The sequence below is a fragment of the Arachis hypogaea genome, chromosome 11 (assembly GCF_003086295.3).
Source record: "Arachis hypogaea cultivar Tifrunner chromosome 11, arahy.Tifrunner.gnm2.J5K5, whole genome shotgun sequence".
NCBI lineage: Eukaryota > Viridiplantae > Streptophyta > Magnoliopsida > Fabales > Fabaceae > Arachis > Arachis hypogaea.
In genome coordinates, this window is record NC_092046.1 from 146,931,569 (window position 1) to 146,947,946 (window position 16,378).

Sequence of the window (16,378 nt, forward strand, 5' to 3'; positions counted from 1 at the left end):
GTTATAACTGATCTCTTGTTTTCTTTTTCACATTAGTAATAGTATTACTCTGTTGACTTGAACGTCATATAGTTTCTATAGGTTAGTTGGTTGAATCCTCCAAATAGTTTCCTATTATATTCAACTAAACCAAAAGTTAATGGCTTAATGCAGAAACTTCATTGTAGTTATTGTATTCCTTTTCGAATGCTGACATACCATCTGTTCGCAGCAATGGCTCCCTCCTACTTCTTGCCCACTTGTTACGTTTGCAATGTATGATTTCTGAACAACCAAACAATAGAGTCAGTCGTTGGAAAATGACTCAGAAAAATGGTAGTTGAAAGAAAAAAGGAAGAAGCTTAACTTCAAGGCAATGGGGACCCTGCAACCAATTAGCACCATCTCTTATGTGGACACATTAGGTGTGTCATGTGTGTGTGTGTGTGTAAAGAGTTTAGTTTCCCTTCATAAAATCTCACCACTACATTCTTGTTTTTCTTCCATTGTGTCACCCCACATTGTCTCCTTCACTATAGTCACTACCAAATCGATATGGAAGCCAGCGCCGGACTTGTCGCTGGCTCTCATAACCGCAATGAGCTTGTTGTCATTCATGGCCATGAAGAGGTAACAGATATCTATGACATTGAAGCTACAAAAGGAGTTCAATTGCTGGTTGTTTTTCATCAAACAGTTTTGATTGATATATGTGTTGTGTTACTACTATGTCCTTTTCTTGCAGCACAAGCCTTTGAAGAACTTGGATGGTCAAGTGTGTGAGATATGTGGTGATGAGGTGGGACTCACGGTGGATGGAGACTTGTTTGTGGCCTGCAATGAGTGTGGTTTTCCGGTGTGCCGGCCGTGCTATGAGTATGAAAGGAGGGAAGGCAGCCAACTTTGTCCACAATGCAAAACCAGATACAAGCGTCTCAAGGGTAACTAGTTAATGAATTAAGATGTTACATTTTACATTTTTCCATTCTCTTTTACTTGTAATTGTTACTTCTTGATAATCGATGTATTTGAATACATTGATTTTATGAATATACTAAGAAGTAACAATAACAGATAACAGAAATTTAAAGGAAAACTTATACATGTTTTTGTTTGATTTGTAAATTATTGTTGTTATGTTATAATCTAAAGTTGGCCATTATATTAGGGAGTCCAAGGGTGGAGGGAGATGAAGATGAGGAGGATGTGGATGATATTGAACATGAATTTAACATTGAGGACGAAAGGAACAAGCATGACCATTCTGCAGAAGCCATGCTGTATGGGAAGATGAGCTATGGAAGAGGTCCTGAAGATGAAGATAATGCTCAATTCCCAGCTGTCATTTCTGGTGGTCGATCTCTTCCTGTAAGATGTTTGAACTTTGAACTATTTCAATAGAAAATAAAGCCTTCTTATACAATTATTCAACTCATACAAATTCTAACTTTGCTTGCATGAATATGCAGGTGAGTGGAGAGTTATCAGCAGCGGGATCTCATGCTTATGGAGAGATGTTATCTTCTTCATTGCATAAAAGAGTGCATCCATATCCAGTTTCTGAACCTGGTAATATATCGGTTACAATTTGGTAATAGACATTGTATAAAAAAAAAAGAACAAAAGTGTATTAATGTTATGATCCTAAACAGGAAGTGAAAGATGGGATGATAAGAAAGATGGATGGAAAGAAAGGATGGATGATTGGAAACTTCAACAAGGCAATTTAGGCCCTGAACCTGATGAAGATTTTGATGCAGCCTTGTATGCTTCTATAAAAACATTCCTCCAAGCAGTTCTCTGATTTAACTTGAATGAAATGATGGCAATTATGTCAACTGTTGCAGGTTGGATGTAACAAGGCAACCACTATCAAGGAAGGTACCAATTGCATCTAGCAAAGTGAATCCATATAGGATGGTGATTGTGGCGCGGCTTGTTATTCTTGCATTCTTTCTAAGATATCGAATTCTGAACCCGGTTCATGATGCACTGGGGCTATGGCTAACTTCCATTATATGTGAAATCTGGTTTGCTTTTTCATGGATCCTTGATCAGTTCCCTAAATGGTTTCCAATTGACAGAGAGACCTACCTTGACCGTCTTTCAATCAGGTAACGATATTATTAGATAAAATATCATTTATATGTCTTTGTTTAATAGCTTAACCTTTTCAGAGAAATGATTGCGTGACCAAAATGTTGTTCATATGTTAGGTATGAGCGTGAAGGTGAACCAAACATGCTTGCTCCTGTAGATGTGTTTGTGAGTACTGTGGACCCTATGAAGGAACCTCCTCTTGTTACAGCAAACACTGTTCTTTCAATCTTGGCCATGGATTACCCTGTTGACAAGATATCATGCTACATTTCTGATGATGGTGCTTCAATGTGTACATTTGAAGCCTTATCAGAAACTGCAGAGTTTGCTAGGAAGTGGGTACCATTTTGCAAGAAATTTTCCATAGAACCAAGGGCACCGGAGATGTACTTCTCTGAGAAAATTGACTACCTCAAGGACAAAGTGCAACCAACTTTTGTTAAGGAGCGGCGCGCAATGAAGGTTAGTACTAAAATTACTAGGATAACACAGACAAAAATGGTTAAGCATCAAATGAGACACTTAAAAAATATTAGTAGTTGTGAGGAACAAAAATGGTAGAACCTTTTTACATTATGTACAAAAAGACTTCAAGGATTGACTCTATTAATTGTTTGTTTGATAGAGAGAATATGAAGAGTTTAAGGTGAGGATCAATGCACTTGTGGCTAAAGCACAGAAGGTTCCTCCAGGAGGGTGGATCATGCAGGATGGGACACCATGGCCAGGAAACAATACTAAGGATCATCCTGGTATGATTCAAGTATTTCTTGGCCACAGTGGAGGCCATGACACTGAAGGAAATGAGCTTCCTCGTCTCGTCTATGTCTCCAGGGAGAAAAGGCCTGGTTTTCAGCACCACAAGAAAGCTGGTGCCATGAATGCTCTGGTAGAGTTTTGAATTTTGAGCAGCAGTGTTATTTACGTGATGTCCAATTTCACCTTTATGAGCCACTATTTCACTTCATTCTTCTCTGATGATTGCCGCGATTTCCAGATTCGGGTCTCTGCTGTGCTTACAAATGCTCCTTTCATGCTGAACTTGGATTGTGATCACTATGTCAATAACAGCAAAGCTGTCCGAGAGGCCATGTGCTTTTTAATGGACCCTCAAACTGGGAAGAAAGTCTGCTATGTCCAATTTCCTCAGAGATTTGATGGTATCGATACACATGATCGGTATGCTAACAGGAACACAGTTTTCTTTGATGTAAGTCACTACAAGATTCTCAGCTTCAGTAAGACATGGCCTTTTTAAAGCACTGTCTTTGCAGAATTCAGATACTTAACTACTTTCACTTCTTTGTGTTTGCAGATTAACATGAAGGGATTGGATGGAATTCAGGGTCCTGTATATGTGGGCACAGGTTGTGTATTCAGGAGGCAAGCTTTATATGGATACAATCCTCCAAAGGGTCCTAAACGTCCAAAAATGGTAAGTTGTGACTGTTGTCCATGCTTCGGAAAGCGTAAGAAGGCAAAGCATGCAAAGAATGATGCAATTGCAGAGGCTGCAAACCTTAAAGGTTCTCATTTTTCTCTATTCATTAGTCACTACTATTTGAAACTAATTTGTATCCAAATTGGTTTCCCTTTACCTATTCTAACCCGTCACATGTCTCTATATAGTAATGGAGGATGACAAAGAGTTGCTCATGTCCCAAATGAATTTTGAGAAGAAATTTGGGCAGTCATCTATTTTTGTGACCTCAACTTTGATGGAAGATGGTGGTGTACCTCCTTCATCAAGTCCAGCAAGCCAGCTTAAAGAAGCCATTCATGTAATCAGTTGTGGTTATGAAGATAAAACTGAATGGGGAATTGAGGTAAATTCTATTTTTAATAAGGTTATCAAACTCAAGAGTTCACCTAATGGATAAACTTGAAATGTAAAACTCAACTCGGCGAAATCTCGATTGTCCTGAATATCTTACTATATTCACATTTAAGAATAAAAGGAACTCATCCAAGAGTTTTGCTTTCCAAATTTGCAGCTAGGTTGGATCTATGGTTCTATTACAGAGGATATTCTAACAGGTTTCAAGATGCATTGCCGTGGTTGGAGATCCATTTACTGCATGCCAAAGAGAACAGCATTCAAGGGTACTGCTCCCATCAACTTGTCAGATAGGCTTAACCAGGTGCTTCGTTGGGCACTTGGATCCATCGAGATCTTCTTCAGTCGCCATTGCCCGTTATGGTATGGCTACAAGGAAGGGAAGCTAAAGTGGCTTGAGAGATTTGCATATGCAAACACAACTGTCTACCCATTCACATCCATACCTCTGGTTGCATACTGTATTCTTCCTGCTGTCTGCTTACTCACTGACAAATTCATCATGCCGCCGGTAACAATTTTTGAACTATTCACTTCAATTTAGAATGGAGTTAGACATGACATGATTCTTGAATTTTAACATGCATAGTTTCATATAATTTTATGTTATCTTCAGAAAAGCACGAGACATGACATTATATGAATGCTAATAAATATATTGTAGGACTCAATCCAAGATAGCTAAAAAGCTGAAAATGCTTCAATCCTCAAAAACTCACACTTTTTTTTATTGCTTATGATTCAGATAAGCACTTTTGCTGGTTTGTACTTTGTTGCTCTCTTCTCTTCAATCATTGCAACTGGCATTCTTGAGTTGAAATGGAGTGGAGTGAGCATTGAAGAATGGTGGAGAAATGAACAATTCTGGGTCATTGGTGGTGTATCAGCACATCTCTTTGCTGTCATACAAGGTCTTCTGAAGGTGTTGGCTGGAATTGACACCAACTTCACTGTCACATCCAAGGCTGCAGACGATGAAGAATTTGGAGAGTTATACACCTTCAAGTGGACTACTCTCTTGATTCCTCCAACTACAATCTTAATAATCAACATTGTTGGGGTTGTTGCTGGAATCTCAGATGCAATAAACAATGGTTACCAATCATGGGGACCTCTCTTTGGAAAACTCTTCTTCTCCTTCTGGGTGATTGTCCATCTATATCCATTCCTTAAAGGTTTGATGGGTCGGCAAAACCGCACACCTACCATAGTTGTGATATGGTCAGTGCTACTGGCTTCCATCTTCTCGTTGCTCTGGGTAAGAATTGATCCATTTGTGACGAAAACTAAAGGACCTGATACCAAGATGTGTGGAATAAACTGCTGAAGATTAGTGTTCCCTTCATAGTATTCTTTGGTGACCATGTTGATGGTGTGTGCAAATGCTTGATTTTAAGGTATAATTTGTTAACCAACGAATGTAGATGCACATGGAGGAATAAGGAAAGACTGAAAGCTATCAAGTGCAAGTGCAGTTTTGTCGTTTTTGTAAATGTACTACATATAGCCTTATGTTTTGGCTTAAATTGCCCAAGGATTGGAAAGCAAATGAACTTTACAAGTTTACCGATATATCGTGCAAATTAGTGGTACACTGATCTTCAATCACATTCATCTTTTATTGAATTATAACCATATTTCTTTTTCACAATCATTAAACAGAATGCAAAGGCAGTAGCAAATATACCTGATCTACAAATTGGTTTTGAATGATTTAGGCTCTGGAAACTGGATTTGTAGTTGTGTAACGACATGTGAATCAATTCACTCCATGGAAGATTTGAGCTTGAAAATCAACTGTTAAATTTTCTAATAGGTTTAAGATTACATGAATCTCTTTATCAGAAAGCAACAACTTTCTATAAGCAACAATTTTCTTCCTTCATTAAACAAAGGAGAAGCACTGAGCAAAATATTTAATTTTGTAAGTATATAAGGAAAAGAAAAGATTCTTTTGGTTGCAAATTCGTTAGAATTATTTCATATATTCAACAGCAGCTCCAAATAGCAAATAAAAAATTGAGAACACTTGATGACTAGATAAATAGTGAAACATGGTAACTTACTATCAACTCCGTTACAATAGTACAGCCGAGGAGGATATCAGCCTCCTGCATGGACAAAAAGAATGCAATGCTAGTATGTGTCTCTAAAAGATACAATGACTAAGACTGCTTGATACAGTAAACGGGCTTGTATGATGTTTAGGTGGAGTACAGCAGCAGACAAGCATGATAGAACTTAGATATCACTCAATTTAACTTGCTTCAAAAATATTTCAAGTGATCAACTCATTGTCATGCTGCTCAAGTGGGGTGTCCGCGTCGCATTATTGTAAGGTAAAAAATATGAAACTAAAAGCTCAGGTGATGCTTCTGTCCCACTTAGTTTAACTGGTAAACAATTATTCATTCAGATTCACCAATAATCGCCACAAGAACAGACACCATCTTTGAAGTGGTGGAATCTGTTAGCATCCCTGACTACAATGACTCTTTCTGTGATCTTTGATATATATTTAGTTGCAGTATGACAATCTAAACAAACCCGGAGATTCTTGATGATCCTGATCTCAGTACCAGGTTCAGTTGTAATAAGAGCAAAAGCAATGGCTAACTTCTCACTGTGAACATTAACCATGAGCTCCTTTTCTTCTTCTTCCACATCATGCAAAGCAGTGACTGTCTCCGAACGGTATCCAATTTCCCTCATCTTGCTAGTTAACTTCTCCAGCATTTCATAGATAGCAGTAGCATGAGAATGAGATCGATCACCAGATACAAATACATGTGGGGTCCCATGAATCTCAACTAGAGTGCAACCAGGAGTCTTTGCCAGTTTTCTTTTCTTCACTCCTTCTCGTATTGAAGCAGCTTTTGGGAAGTTTCTCTCTACCGAGTATATATTAGAGAGCAAAACATGGTATCCAACACTCCCTGGATCCAATTCAAATAGCTTTTCCGAAGCCATGCGGGCCATATTTGTGTCTTTGTGAATCATGCAAGCACCAAGCAATGTACCCCACACTGCAGGACCAGGCTCAACAGGCATGCTCCTTATAAATTCTAAGGCCTTTTCTAACTGCCCAGCTCGCCCAAGAATGTCCACCATGCATGCATAGTGCTCAGGCAGGGGTTTGATACCGTATTTATTGATCATAGCACGGAAAATTTCATCTCCTTCTCTTACCAAGCCAGCATGACTACAAGCATACATGACTGAAAGAAAAGTAACACTAGATGGTTGAAATCCTAAATGTAACATCTCATTAAAAAGCTTAAGCGCTTCATGCCCGTGTCCATGGAGCCCATAACCAAAAATCATAGTATTCCATGTGACAGTATTCTTTTCACTCATCGAGTCAAATAGTTGCCATGCCTCTGATATGTTCCCACACTTAGCATACATGTCAACTAGAGCAGTGGAAACATAAATGTTTGGTTCAAGATTTTTGATTTTGATCAGCTCATGGACCCATTTCCCAAAACTCAGTGCTCCTAGTTGAGCACAAGCTGAAAGGATAGTTGTGATTGTAACTGGATTTGGAGCAAACTCAGTCTTCATCATCTCCTGAAAAAGAGAGAGAGAGGTCTCGGTTAAACCATTCTGAGTATAACCCGAAATCATAGCATTCCAAGCAGCCACAGTTTTCTCTGGCGATTCATCAAATAAGGAGCGTGCTAAGTCCATTTCATTGAGCCTACTGTACACAGTTGTGAGTGCGGTTGAAACAGATGGATGCGAAATAGTACCAGATTTCACACAAAATCCCTGAATAGAGGAAGCCAAATGAAGATGACCAAAGGGAGAAGACACTGGAATCAAGCCAACCATAGTGCTTGAACTCACCCTCTGACCAGAAGCAAGCAACTCTCTGAAAAGCTTCACCGAACACTCAACCTCACCATTGCAAGTAAACCCAGAAATAAGAGCATTGTAAGACACCAAGTCAGGCTTATCGATCATCCAAAATAACAACCTAGCAGTGTCCACATCCCCACATTTCGAATACAATGAAACCAAGCCCGTAAGCACATAATCAACAGAATGAAACCCAATTTTCATAGCCAAACACTGAATCCCCATCCCAACTCCCAACTCCTTCAACTCAGCAGCTGCAGGGAGCACAGTAGCCAATGTAGTTGAATCCAACCTCACCCCATCTTCAACCATGTCCCCAAAAACCTCAATAGAATCCTCATAACAACAATTCCTCGCCAAGCCATTAACCATAGCGTTCCACAAAACAGTATCTTTCTCAGGCATTCTATCAAACACCTTTCTAGCATACCCAACACGAGAAAACTTGCAGTACAAGTCAACGAGTGCAGAACCCACAAATAGGTTGGGGGCCAACCCATCAACAATGGCATGCGCGTGCAGCATCATCCCGTGCTTCTCGTCGCGGGAACCAGAAGCGGCGTTGATTGTGAAAGCGTAGGTGAAGTTATCAGGGGAAAGGTTGATGCTTTTGCGGAGGCGGGAGTAGAGGGAGAGAGAGGTAGAAGGGGAAGCGTTGAGGGAGAAACCTTGGACGAGGACGTTGAAGAGGAAGATGTCGGGTTTGGGGAAGGAGAAGAAAAGAGAGAGGGCGTGGCGAGGGGCGCGGAGGTCGAAGAGGCGCTGGGTGAGCTTGGTGACGGTGGCAATGTCGGAGTGGAAGCCATTACGGAGGAGCTGAGCGTGGAGCTGGAGGAGGTGGTGGATGGTGGCGGAGTTGGTGATGAGTGAGAGGAGGGCGTTGCGGCTCGGCGGTGCAGACAGCTCCCGGTGAATCATCTGCATCTGCACTCCAATTTCATCATTCCCTTCTTTAACAAAACAACGGATCCTTTTTTTTTTTTTTTTTGGTGACTGGATCCTTTTTTTTTTTAATCCTAAAAGAATGCTTATAAAATAAAATATTTATTTCTTGATATGTTTTTTTTTTAAAAATACATTTTCAATAGTACCAATACATTTAAAATGGTAACAGTTTAATTTTTATTTTTCAATCTAATTCAATTTTATTTAAAAAAATTATTATTTATATTTTATCAATTTCAATTTATTTTTTATTCTAATCTTCTTAAAATTATTGTGGTTTGGATCGCATAAGCTCTGTTATTTAGCATCAAAATGTTTAACTTCGTGCTATTTTTGCCTTTGGTGGTCAAATATGAATTAAATGCAAACTATAGTGCAAAAATGGGTTGAACTCAATATAACTCTTTTGCTTTGCATTTTCTTTCTCATTTGTCCTGATACAAAATTACAAGTGGAAGGCTTGGTCGCCAGTGTTGACTAAAGAAAGGAGAGGAAGATAATAATGGAACAATATGAATTCCAACATATTTGAGTGAGAGACAAAAAAGGGAAGGAGCCTATTTAAACATAACAAAAATAATTTACAAGGGTAAATAACCTGAAATAATTATATAATATATTAGATATACTTATACTATTTGGCTGCAGCCGCAAGAAGTGTTGTTAGCTTAGAAGTAGGTCAAGCTAATGCTTGTTTAAATTCCAGCATTTGTTACTTATTCACCTCTAAAACTTGCTTGATTTGCATGAGATGCGTCCGAAGGCTATTTTCCTCAACCTGATTTATCCAAAAAATAATTAGAAGACTAGCAACACAATGATGATGATAACCATGAAACGCATTATTTTTGTCTCATCAAATGCTCACGAACAAATTTACATGCAAAATATTTCTCTCAAACTGTCTTAATGAAAGAAACTAATCAAACTAATCCACTATGAATTTGGAAGGATGTGTCTCCATTTTATCTTTGTATACTACATATTTTGGTTGATAACTATGATTGAGAACTGAGCCACATATTTTGGTTGGCTGTTAACTTATTTTCATACCCAACATCATAAATTTTAGAGATTTTATTGAGTACAATGTTGTTAACTGTTTAGTATATACCATGACTCTCACCTGCATAGCTGCTGCAAATGTTAGTAGCGCTTCGCATTCATCAAGCAAGGCCTTTTCCTGTGCTGATACGATAGCAACTTCAGAAATTAAATTATTCATGGCCTCCACCTATGATAACATAAAAACAGGTGTAAATGCCTAGAATATTGCATTTGACTACGAAATGATGGAAAAAATGATATTGACCATCAGATACTAAATTAAACAGTAATACAATAAATGGAGGACAAGTTTGATAGTAATGTGTTAGCCTAGAAAACAACAGGAAAATAGATGATAAGGTGGACTAAAACAGTATAACTCTAGATAAAATAAGTCACCCGTGAAAGCGAAGGGCAGATTGCAGATCCCATTGCTTGCATGACATCAACAGCTGAACAGATAGCAACTTTCAAATGCTCAATATCTGCCTGAAAAGGTGTAAAGTTATTATTGTTAACTTGTTATTATCGATGCATGCATCTCATCCGGTCGTCCCAGGTATCAAATCAACAAACACAAACCAGGCATACCTTTGCTCCTCCAGTCACTGGAAGACGAAGAGTGCTTGCCTCGAAGTCTTCTATAGCCCCAGATACAGCATCAACGTGATCATTTTCAACTGCAGCCCAATCATCAAGGTAGGTCATCTGCTTCAAACATAGTTAAAGACCCACATCAGAACAATATATCACCAAGTATTGAAAGTTGAACCAAGTAATGAAGGGAAATAGGATTACACTTATAGGAAGTGATATAATTATATCAACCGCTAATATCAATAACATGTAATCAGAGACTAATAAAAAACCTATATTCAATATACAGGGGCATAGGGCCAATATCTGCTGTGCATATTTGCTTAACTCATAAATCACCAACTATCCAAATCAATCATGTAAAAAATTTAATGAATAAAAAGTAACTTGAATGTCCCTAAAAAAAGGTGGCATGTGGAATCATAACTATTTTAGTCATCACAGAAGCATTACTTGATCATTCAAAATAGAATTCAGCTTGAGCTCGAGCCGCAGCTGCTGGAGATTGATCCTCTTCCTAATAATTGATTCCCACATAGACAAAGTAGTGCTCCATACATCATACAAAGTTCTCTGCATCATTGTTGAAAGATTTTTGTAAAATGATGTAAGCAAGTAAATTGACGTGCACAATCCTGTACATAGCATAAGAACTACACTGCAAGAGTTTGCAAGCTTGTGAAAGAGAGCAAATCAAACCTCCACAGTTAAATTTTGGATGTAACGTGCATCCTCTGCTCTTGCATTGACAAATCTCCATTGCAGGTATCTGTTGTACATAAGTCGTAACTGGTGAGCATCTTCTATGAAGGCTGCACTCTTTTTCCCTTTTTTAAAATCAGCAATAAAGCTCATAACTGAAGTTGAATTGTCAGATGGACTGGTAGGACTGGTTGGCCTAATTTGAGATGGACTAAGCCCTCTAGAAAAAGGAGTTACAGGAGTTGATGGCCTCGACCGAGATGGACTGAGACCTCTTGAACCAGGAGAGGATATCACCGATGTCTTACTGGGTGAGGCAGGACGCGACAAGGACAGAGATCTGACTCCAGCAGTTGACAATCCTGTTTTATCTGATGGAGTTGTAGAAACGGGTCTAAGTGATCTTAATAACTGGAGGCGGTCATCAGTTGATTTCATCTGGCTTCCTGTCCTTCCGCTTTCACCAAGCAATGACAGCCTTCCAGCATCATTAGAACCTTTTTGCACGGGCTTACTTGTTTCACCTGGTAGAGACAATCTTCTCAGTGAAGGCATGCCAGTTCCCGAGGCCGAAACTTCACTCGATAAAGACAATCTTCTCAGCGATGATACACCAGTTTCTGAAATTGGAGTGCTCAACTTTCTTATCGTGGTATCAGCATGATCTATATTTCGGTTCAATGAACTAGGCAATACCTTCCCACCTACTCTACTTGGCCATCGATGCTGATCTATCAATCGAGAGTGCAGACCATCAACTGGTTTTGAATTCTCTGATTGATCAGTGGTATTCTTCCCTTTAAGAGGGCTCCTAATTCTCTCAGGAGTAGCCTTTCGAGGAGTTTCAGCCTTCTTGTGAGCCACATTGGAAGCAGGCCTCAATGTACGATCAGAAGGGCTAGTAACCGGCTTCTCTTTTTCTTTCTTGCTGACAGGTATCGAAATGGTATCGGACTGGAAAGAAACACTCAAGCTTCGCATTGTAGAAGGCCATAGGGTCTCTGGAAAACGGCTACCAGCTGCCTGTCTGGATGATAAATGCACATCTGCAGATGAGTCGCTGACCGGTGTGGAAGGACTGCGTGGGGAAGAGGGAGTAGCCGGCCTCTTCCTCTCTGCTGAGAGAGGCCTCTTTGGTAACGATTTGGGTGATGCAGGAGTAGTTCTTGAGAGGGTTGGAGATGGGCATCTCCGAGGAGTAGAAGTTGGGGATGCTGGAGAAGGTGATTTATACCTTGAACTAACTTCCCTTGTTGCTGGAAGCCTGGTAGCGAGTCCATTGAACTTTTCAGCTAGAACCAAGGGTTGTCTTCGAGTCTCCACAGCTCGGAGTTTCCGTAATGCTTGATCTGATTCATGTACATCCATCCACTCTATCACAGTTAGACCACATTGATCTTAGTGTTCATGAAACTCGGCTAGATATAGCAGCTTTGGCAATCAATGGAATAAATGAACAGCACAGATTATCCAGAAAGAAGATCCTTTCCTCTGCAATAAATCTGCAACAAATGCAAAGAAAGTTAAGATACCCCAGATTGGAAAAGAAAAAGGAAACCAGAGAATAAACCCATAAACAAAAAAAGTGTACATCTTTACAGAGACTCTGATCTGTTAGAGAACAAATTTGAGAATCGTGTGTGGTAAACGCAAGTGGGTATGTTTTTGTCATAAAAAATATCCTGAATCCAACAAGATCAGGACACGGCAAGAAGAATATGGAGAGGGAAAACAACATTAGTTGTGATGGATGAGAGAAACTAGCGGAAACTGTCTCAACGTGCATTTAACGTTTTATCACCAAACTTTGGTTACAGTTTAACTGGAGAACATAGCAAGAATTGCAGGGATGGGAGGGGGGTCCCCTTGGAAATTGGGGATACTGGGAAATGAAATGGAATTATGGAGGGGGTGTAGGATAAGAAAGAGGTAAGTGCGTAGGGTAAGAGGCTTTTATTTTTTTTCCCCTTTTGTCTTTCTCACGGGAGTGCCATGGTCGGGTGGGTTGGCAATGGGTTCTCTCCACATAAACCCACTCTGTCCCTATTTCCTCATCTCTCTCAACTCCTTTTCATGAAAGGGAATTCTATGAAAGTGATGCCATAACTTGCAGGGCCAATAATAAGTGCCTATTTCTATTCCTATCTATCTTTCAAACTCAAACACAGTAACATTCTTCCCTTTCTTCCCAATTTGACTCGAACACTAATTAGTGGTAGTTAGTAGTTACCATATATATATGACAACTTACTGTTTCATGAGTTTTTTGTGCCTAAATTTGCAGAGAGAATTCTCAACTAGAGAATGTAAATTGGTGTGTTTTGTTTGTAATGCTATGCACAGATACATTATATGGGTTTTGTTGTAAGGTTGAAGTATGAACTAGCTGGTGGTAATGTTTGGGAGATGGGTAAAGACATGGACATCCACGTGCAGTGACGATTATTGTCCATCCCCATAAACACTTATTTCGCAAACCTAACATGATTCATCAGAATCAGAATAAAATAAAATACTTCATAAAAGATTGATTGTGAGGTAATTTCTTTTTTGACCATACCGAATAATTATTTTTCAAAGTACTCATGAACGAATATCTATAGAATGGAATCCCAGAAAAAGAAAAAGAAAAAAAAAAGGAACCATTTTAACCTGGAAAATTTGGAAAGAAACAAAGGGTTCTAGGACAGAGATCCATGACAGATGTCTGGATTGACAGGTTCATGTCTCTCTCTCTGAAGACACGTTAAGTGTTTTCACTGTTCATCTAATCTCGCAGAACGAATACAAACACTAGGGTTCATTGAATCCTAATTCCTTCAATCATTAAAATTAATTTGAACACTTTCTCTAATTTCGGAAATTCAAAATCCAAAAAGAAAAAAAAAATCAAATAACTCTCTCTTCTTCTGCTTCTTCTTCTTCGAATTCACCGAGCATGAAACTTGATCAAAAACCAAAATCTGGAGAAATCCACGCATGATGCGATAGTAGACAAAGTGATCTACGTAGAGCTAAGAAAACGAAAAATAGAAGCTCCGAAGAGGAAATTAATCAGAACACAATTGATTTCAATTTCGATGAATTTCTCACCTTCTACTGCTAAAAAAAAACTTGCTCTGATCAGATAATCTTTATTTTCTTCCTCTTCTTCTTCTTTCTATTTCGTTTTTTTTCCCCTAAAAATCAAAAAACAAAAGCAAGATGCGAAAGGAGGATCCAAAACGGAATAAGAAATGAGGTGCAGATCTCACGAAGGTTCGCCGGAGACAAACGGAGAAAGGACAGCCGGTCGCCGGAGTTCAACTTCGTCGCGGTGGCAATTTTGTGATTTCGAAGAGAAAGAGAGGGAAGGAGAAAGGGAAGAAGAAAATTAAAAGAGGAAAAATATAAAGTGATGATTTCTACTGAAAAATAAAAAAAAAAATTAAAAATATAAAAGAAATGAATTATAATATTATATATTACTGTATATTTAGGTTAATAAAATAATGTAAACGGTTTTCAGTTGGAAAGAAAAAGGAGGGAGTCGGGACGGTTGTTTTCGCGCCACCTACTTTTAATTGATTCTTCCGCCTTATGAAGTAATTTAATTTAATTTAATTATTTTTGTACTTTTTGTATTAAATGCGTGATGAGTTACTTATAATTAACAGATAAATGGTGCAATTCGTTTTTGAAATATTATTCGTTTTTTAAATTAATTTAAAAAAAATTAATCAAATTCATCTTTTAAAATTTTAAATTAATCGCGTTAGTATATTTGTTTTTTTTCTATTGTGCCAAAATTGATTAATATGGTACGTTAAGTGATTTTAATTAACTATTAGCAGGATAAATTTATGAAATTATATTAAATCAAAACCTAATTAAGGGGAGAACTTAAGGCATTAGAATCCATCAATTTAAGATTTATTTGGTCTAATTTTATAAATTTATTATGTTCGCTGCCAATTAGGACTTTTACGTATGTATTATGTGTCACTTAACGTATCTGTTCCAAGAATTATCTGAAACGTTGATTTAGACCTGAACGTGAGGTCTAGGTCTCTTTGAGGAGCAGCGTCCGACTTGGGATGTCGAGGTACCACCTGTCCGAGTTTCTCGTGAGGATGTGGGGGTGGTACCTACAAGAGACTCCGATACTTAAGTTAGCAAAGACTTTAAGCAGGTTTTTAGTAGATTAGAGCATGAGTTATACCTGGGGGGTGCCAGTGTAATTATAGTAGAGTTTGATGACCTCCCTAGTGGCGATAGTTCTATCTTATCTTATATCTTAGGAGTTTATTGAGATCTTATCTTCTAAATGAGATAGAGATGGTAGGAGAGATTTGGGAGGCAGTTACTTATTTAGATAAGTACAAGTCGATCTCCTTCGTCGTGTCCGACCTCTCAAAGAGGTTGGGTATCCGATAGAGGCCATCCTTTGAGGTGGGCCTTGTGTCTTTATTGGGCATGACTTTATAATTTGGGTCAGGGTATGAACAGTACCCTTGCTTGAGTCCTAATCTTTATATAGGTCAAGCTCGAGCATTCTGTGGCTTCTGCTTAGACGTCGGGTGCTCCTTTCTATGGAGGTCGGGTTTTTGACCCGTTTGAAAATTTAAACGTTTGTTCTTTGCAACTCTTATAAATAGTGTTCAAAATCGCTCTTTTGTTCTTCGGAAAAACCTTTTTGCCTTTAAAATAGAGCTAGGTCTTTCGAGATGTTGAGTTTCCGTTCATAGGTCCGACTTCGAGTAATCGGCCTTTATCAAGTTATTTTTACAACTTGTTTTTTATCCGATCTCATTGAAATCGCTTCACACGAGTTTATATAACTTCTTACATTAACTTATATCTCGCCGCTTCATCTTGACGACCAAGTTTAGGTCGGGCAATGAATTTTTGCGTTTTGTCGAGTTTAAATTAATGCTCTTAAGTAGGAAACTTTTGAAAAAATAGGAATTTTTATTAGTAAAAGAAAAAATTTCTTTACAGAAATATGCGTGTAAGGGGATTGAGTGCCCTTAATTCCCATACTGGTGCTTCATTAAAAACCTTTAGATCAGGAAAAAAGAGTGCATCTCTGCACGAGGTTCACTGCTTAGTTGTAGTACCTTCTTAGGTTATATGCGTGCTAGGACCTCGGGAGCTCTCACCCTTGGAGCTTGGACACTTTGTAGTAACCTTTGCCTAAGACCTCTACTATTTTGTAGGTCCTTTTCAATTAGCAGTCAGCTTCCTTTCTCCTTTTTTTTTTTACAATGGTGATGAATATACGGCTTCCCATCTATCCTGGTTGGTGTCTACGAGTGCATTATCCTCGTC

The 16,378-nt window shown here is 38.6% G+C and overlaps 3 protein-coding genes across 6 annotated transcripts; 1 reads left to right on the forward strand and 2 right to left on the reverse strand.

The window, feature by feature from the left end:
- Positions 1–211: 211 nt before the first annotated feature.
- On the forward strand, positions 212–5,486 carry LOC112723454 (cellulose synthase A catalytic subunit 7 [UDP-forming]). The gene is made up of 13 exons (XM_025774838.2): positions 212–609; positions 725–920; positions 1,148–1,347; positions 1,449–1,548; positions 1,632–1,743; positions 1,827–2,093; positions 2,196–2,541; positions 2,705–2,968; positions 3,077–3,289; positions 3,395–3,605; positions 3,709–3,905; positions 4,074–4,427; positions 4,662–5,486. The coding sequence occupies exons 1-13, from the start codon at positions 535–537 to the stop codon at positions 5,241–5,243; spliced, it is 3,117 nt and encodes a 1,038-aa protein (XP_025630623.1). The 5' UTR covers positions 212–534; the 3' UTR covers positions 5,244–5,486.
- Positions 5,487–5,961: 475 nt separating this feature from the next.
- LOC112723455 (pentatricopeptide repeat-containing protein At4g30700-like) lies at positions 5,962–8,787 on the reverse strand. Its single transcript, XM_025774839.3, has one exon. The coding sequence runs from the start codon at positions 8,699–8,701 to the stop codon at positions 6,335–6,337; it is 2,367 nt and encodes a 788-aa protein (XP_025630624.1). The 5' UTR covers positions 8,702–8,787; the 3' UTR covers positions 5,962–6,334.
- A 321-nt stretch (positions 8,788–9,108) lies between these two features.
- Positions 9,109–14,514, reverse strand: LOC112723456 (AUGMIN subunit 8). Of its 4 annotated transcripts, none has more exons than XM_025774840.3 (7): positions 14,162–14,514; positions 11,066–12,570; positions 10,820–10,939; positions 10,361–10,477; positions 10,169–10,258; positions 9,849–9,956; positions 9,109–9,500 (listed from the first exon to the last, which is right to left on the reverse strand). In XM_025774840.3, the coding sequence occupies exons 2-7, from the start codon at positions 12,434–12,436 to the stop codon at positions 9,435–9,437; spliced, it is 1,872 nt and encodes a 623-aa protein (XP_025630625.1). In that variant the 5' UTR covers positions 12,437–12,570; positions 14,162–14,514; the 3' UTR covers positions 9,109–9,434. The 4 variants fall into 4 exon arrangements, with proteins under 4 accessions (XP_025630625.1, XP_025630627.1, XP_025630628.1 ...); XM_025774842.3 differs by having other exon boundaries at positions 14,323–14,503; XM_025774843.3 differs by lacking the exon at positions 14,162–14,514 and adding an exon at positions 13,320–13,684.
- Between the last annotated feature and the right edge of the window lie 1,864 nt (positions 14,515–16,378).

Bases quoted from the DNA above. Each gene is read 5' to 3' on its own strand.
- LOC112723454 (XM_025774838.2), top strand. From the start codon at position 535: ATGGAAGCCAGCGCCGGACTTGTCGCTGGCTCTCATAACCGCAATGAG. The intron at 1,549-1,631 runs GTAATATATCGG...GATCCTAAACAG, and splicing joins ATATCCAGTTTCTGAACCTG to GAAGTGAAAGATGGGATGAT. The intron at 3,606-3,708 runs GTTCTCATTTTT...GTCTCTATATAG, and splicing joins AGAGGCTGCAAACCTTAAAG to TAATGGAGGATGACAAAGAG.
- LOC112723455 (XM_025774839.3), bottom strand. From the start codon at position 8,701: ATGCAGATGATTCACCGGGAGCTGTCTGCACCGCCGAGCCGCAACGCC.
- LOC112723456 (XM_025774840.3), bottom strand. From the start codon at position 12,436: ATGGATGTACATGAATCAGATCAAGCATTACGGAAACTCCGAGCTGTG. The intron at 10,478-10,819 runs GTAATGCTTCTG...TGTTTGAAGCAG, and splicing joins ATTCTATTTTGAATGATCAA to ATGACCTACCTTGATGATTG. The intron at 9,501-9,848 runs GTGAGAGTCATG...TGGATAAATCAG, and splicing joins CATTTGCAGCAGCTATGCAG to GTTGAGGAAAATAGCCTTCG.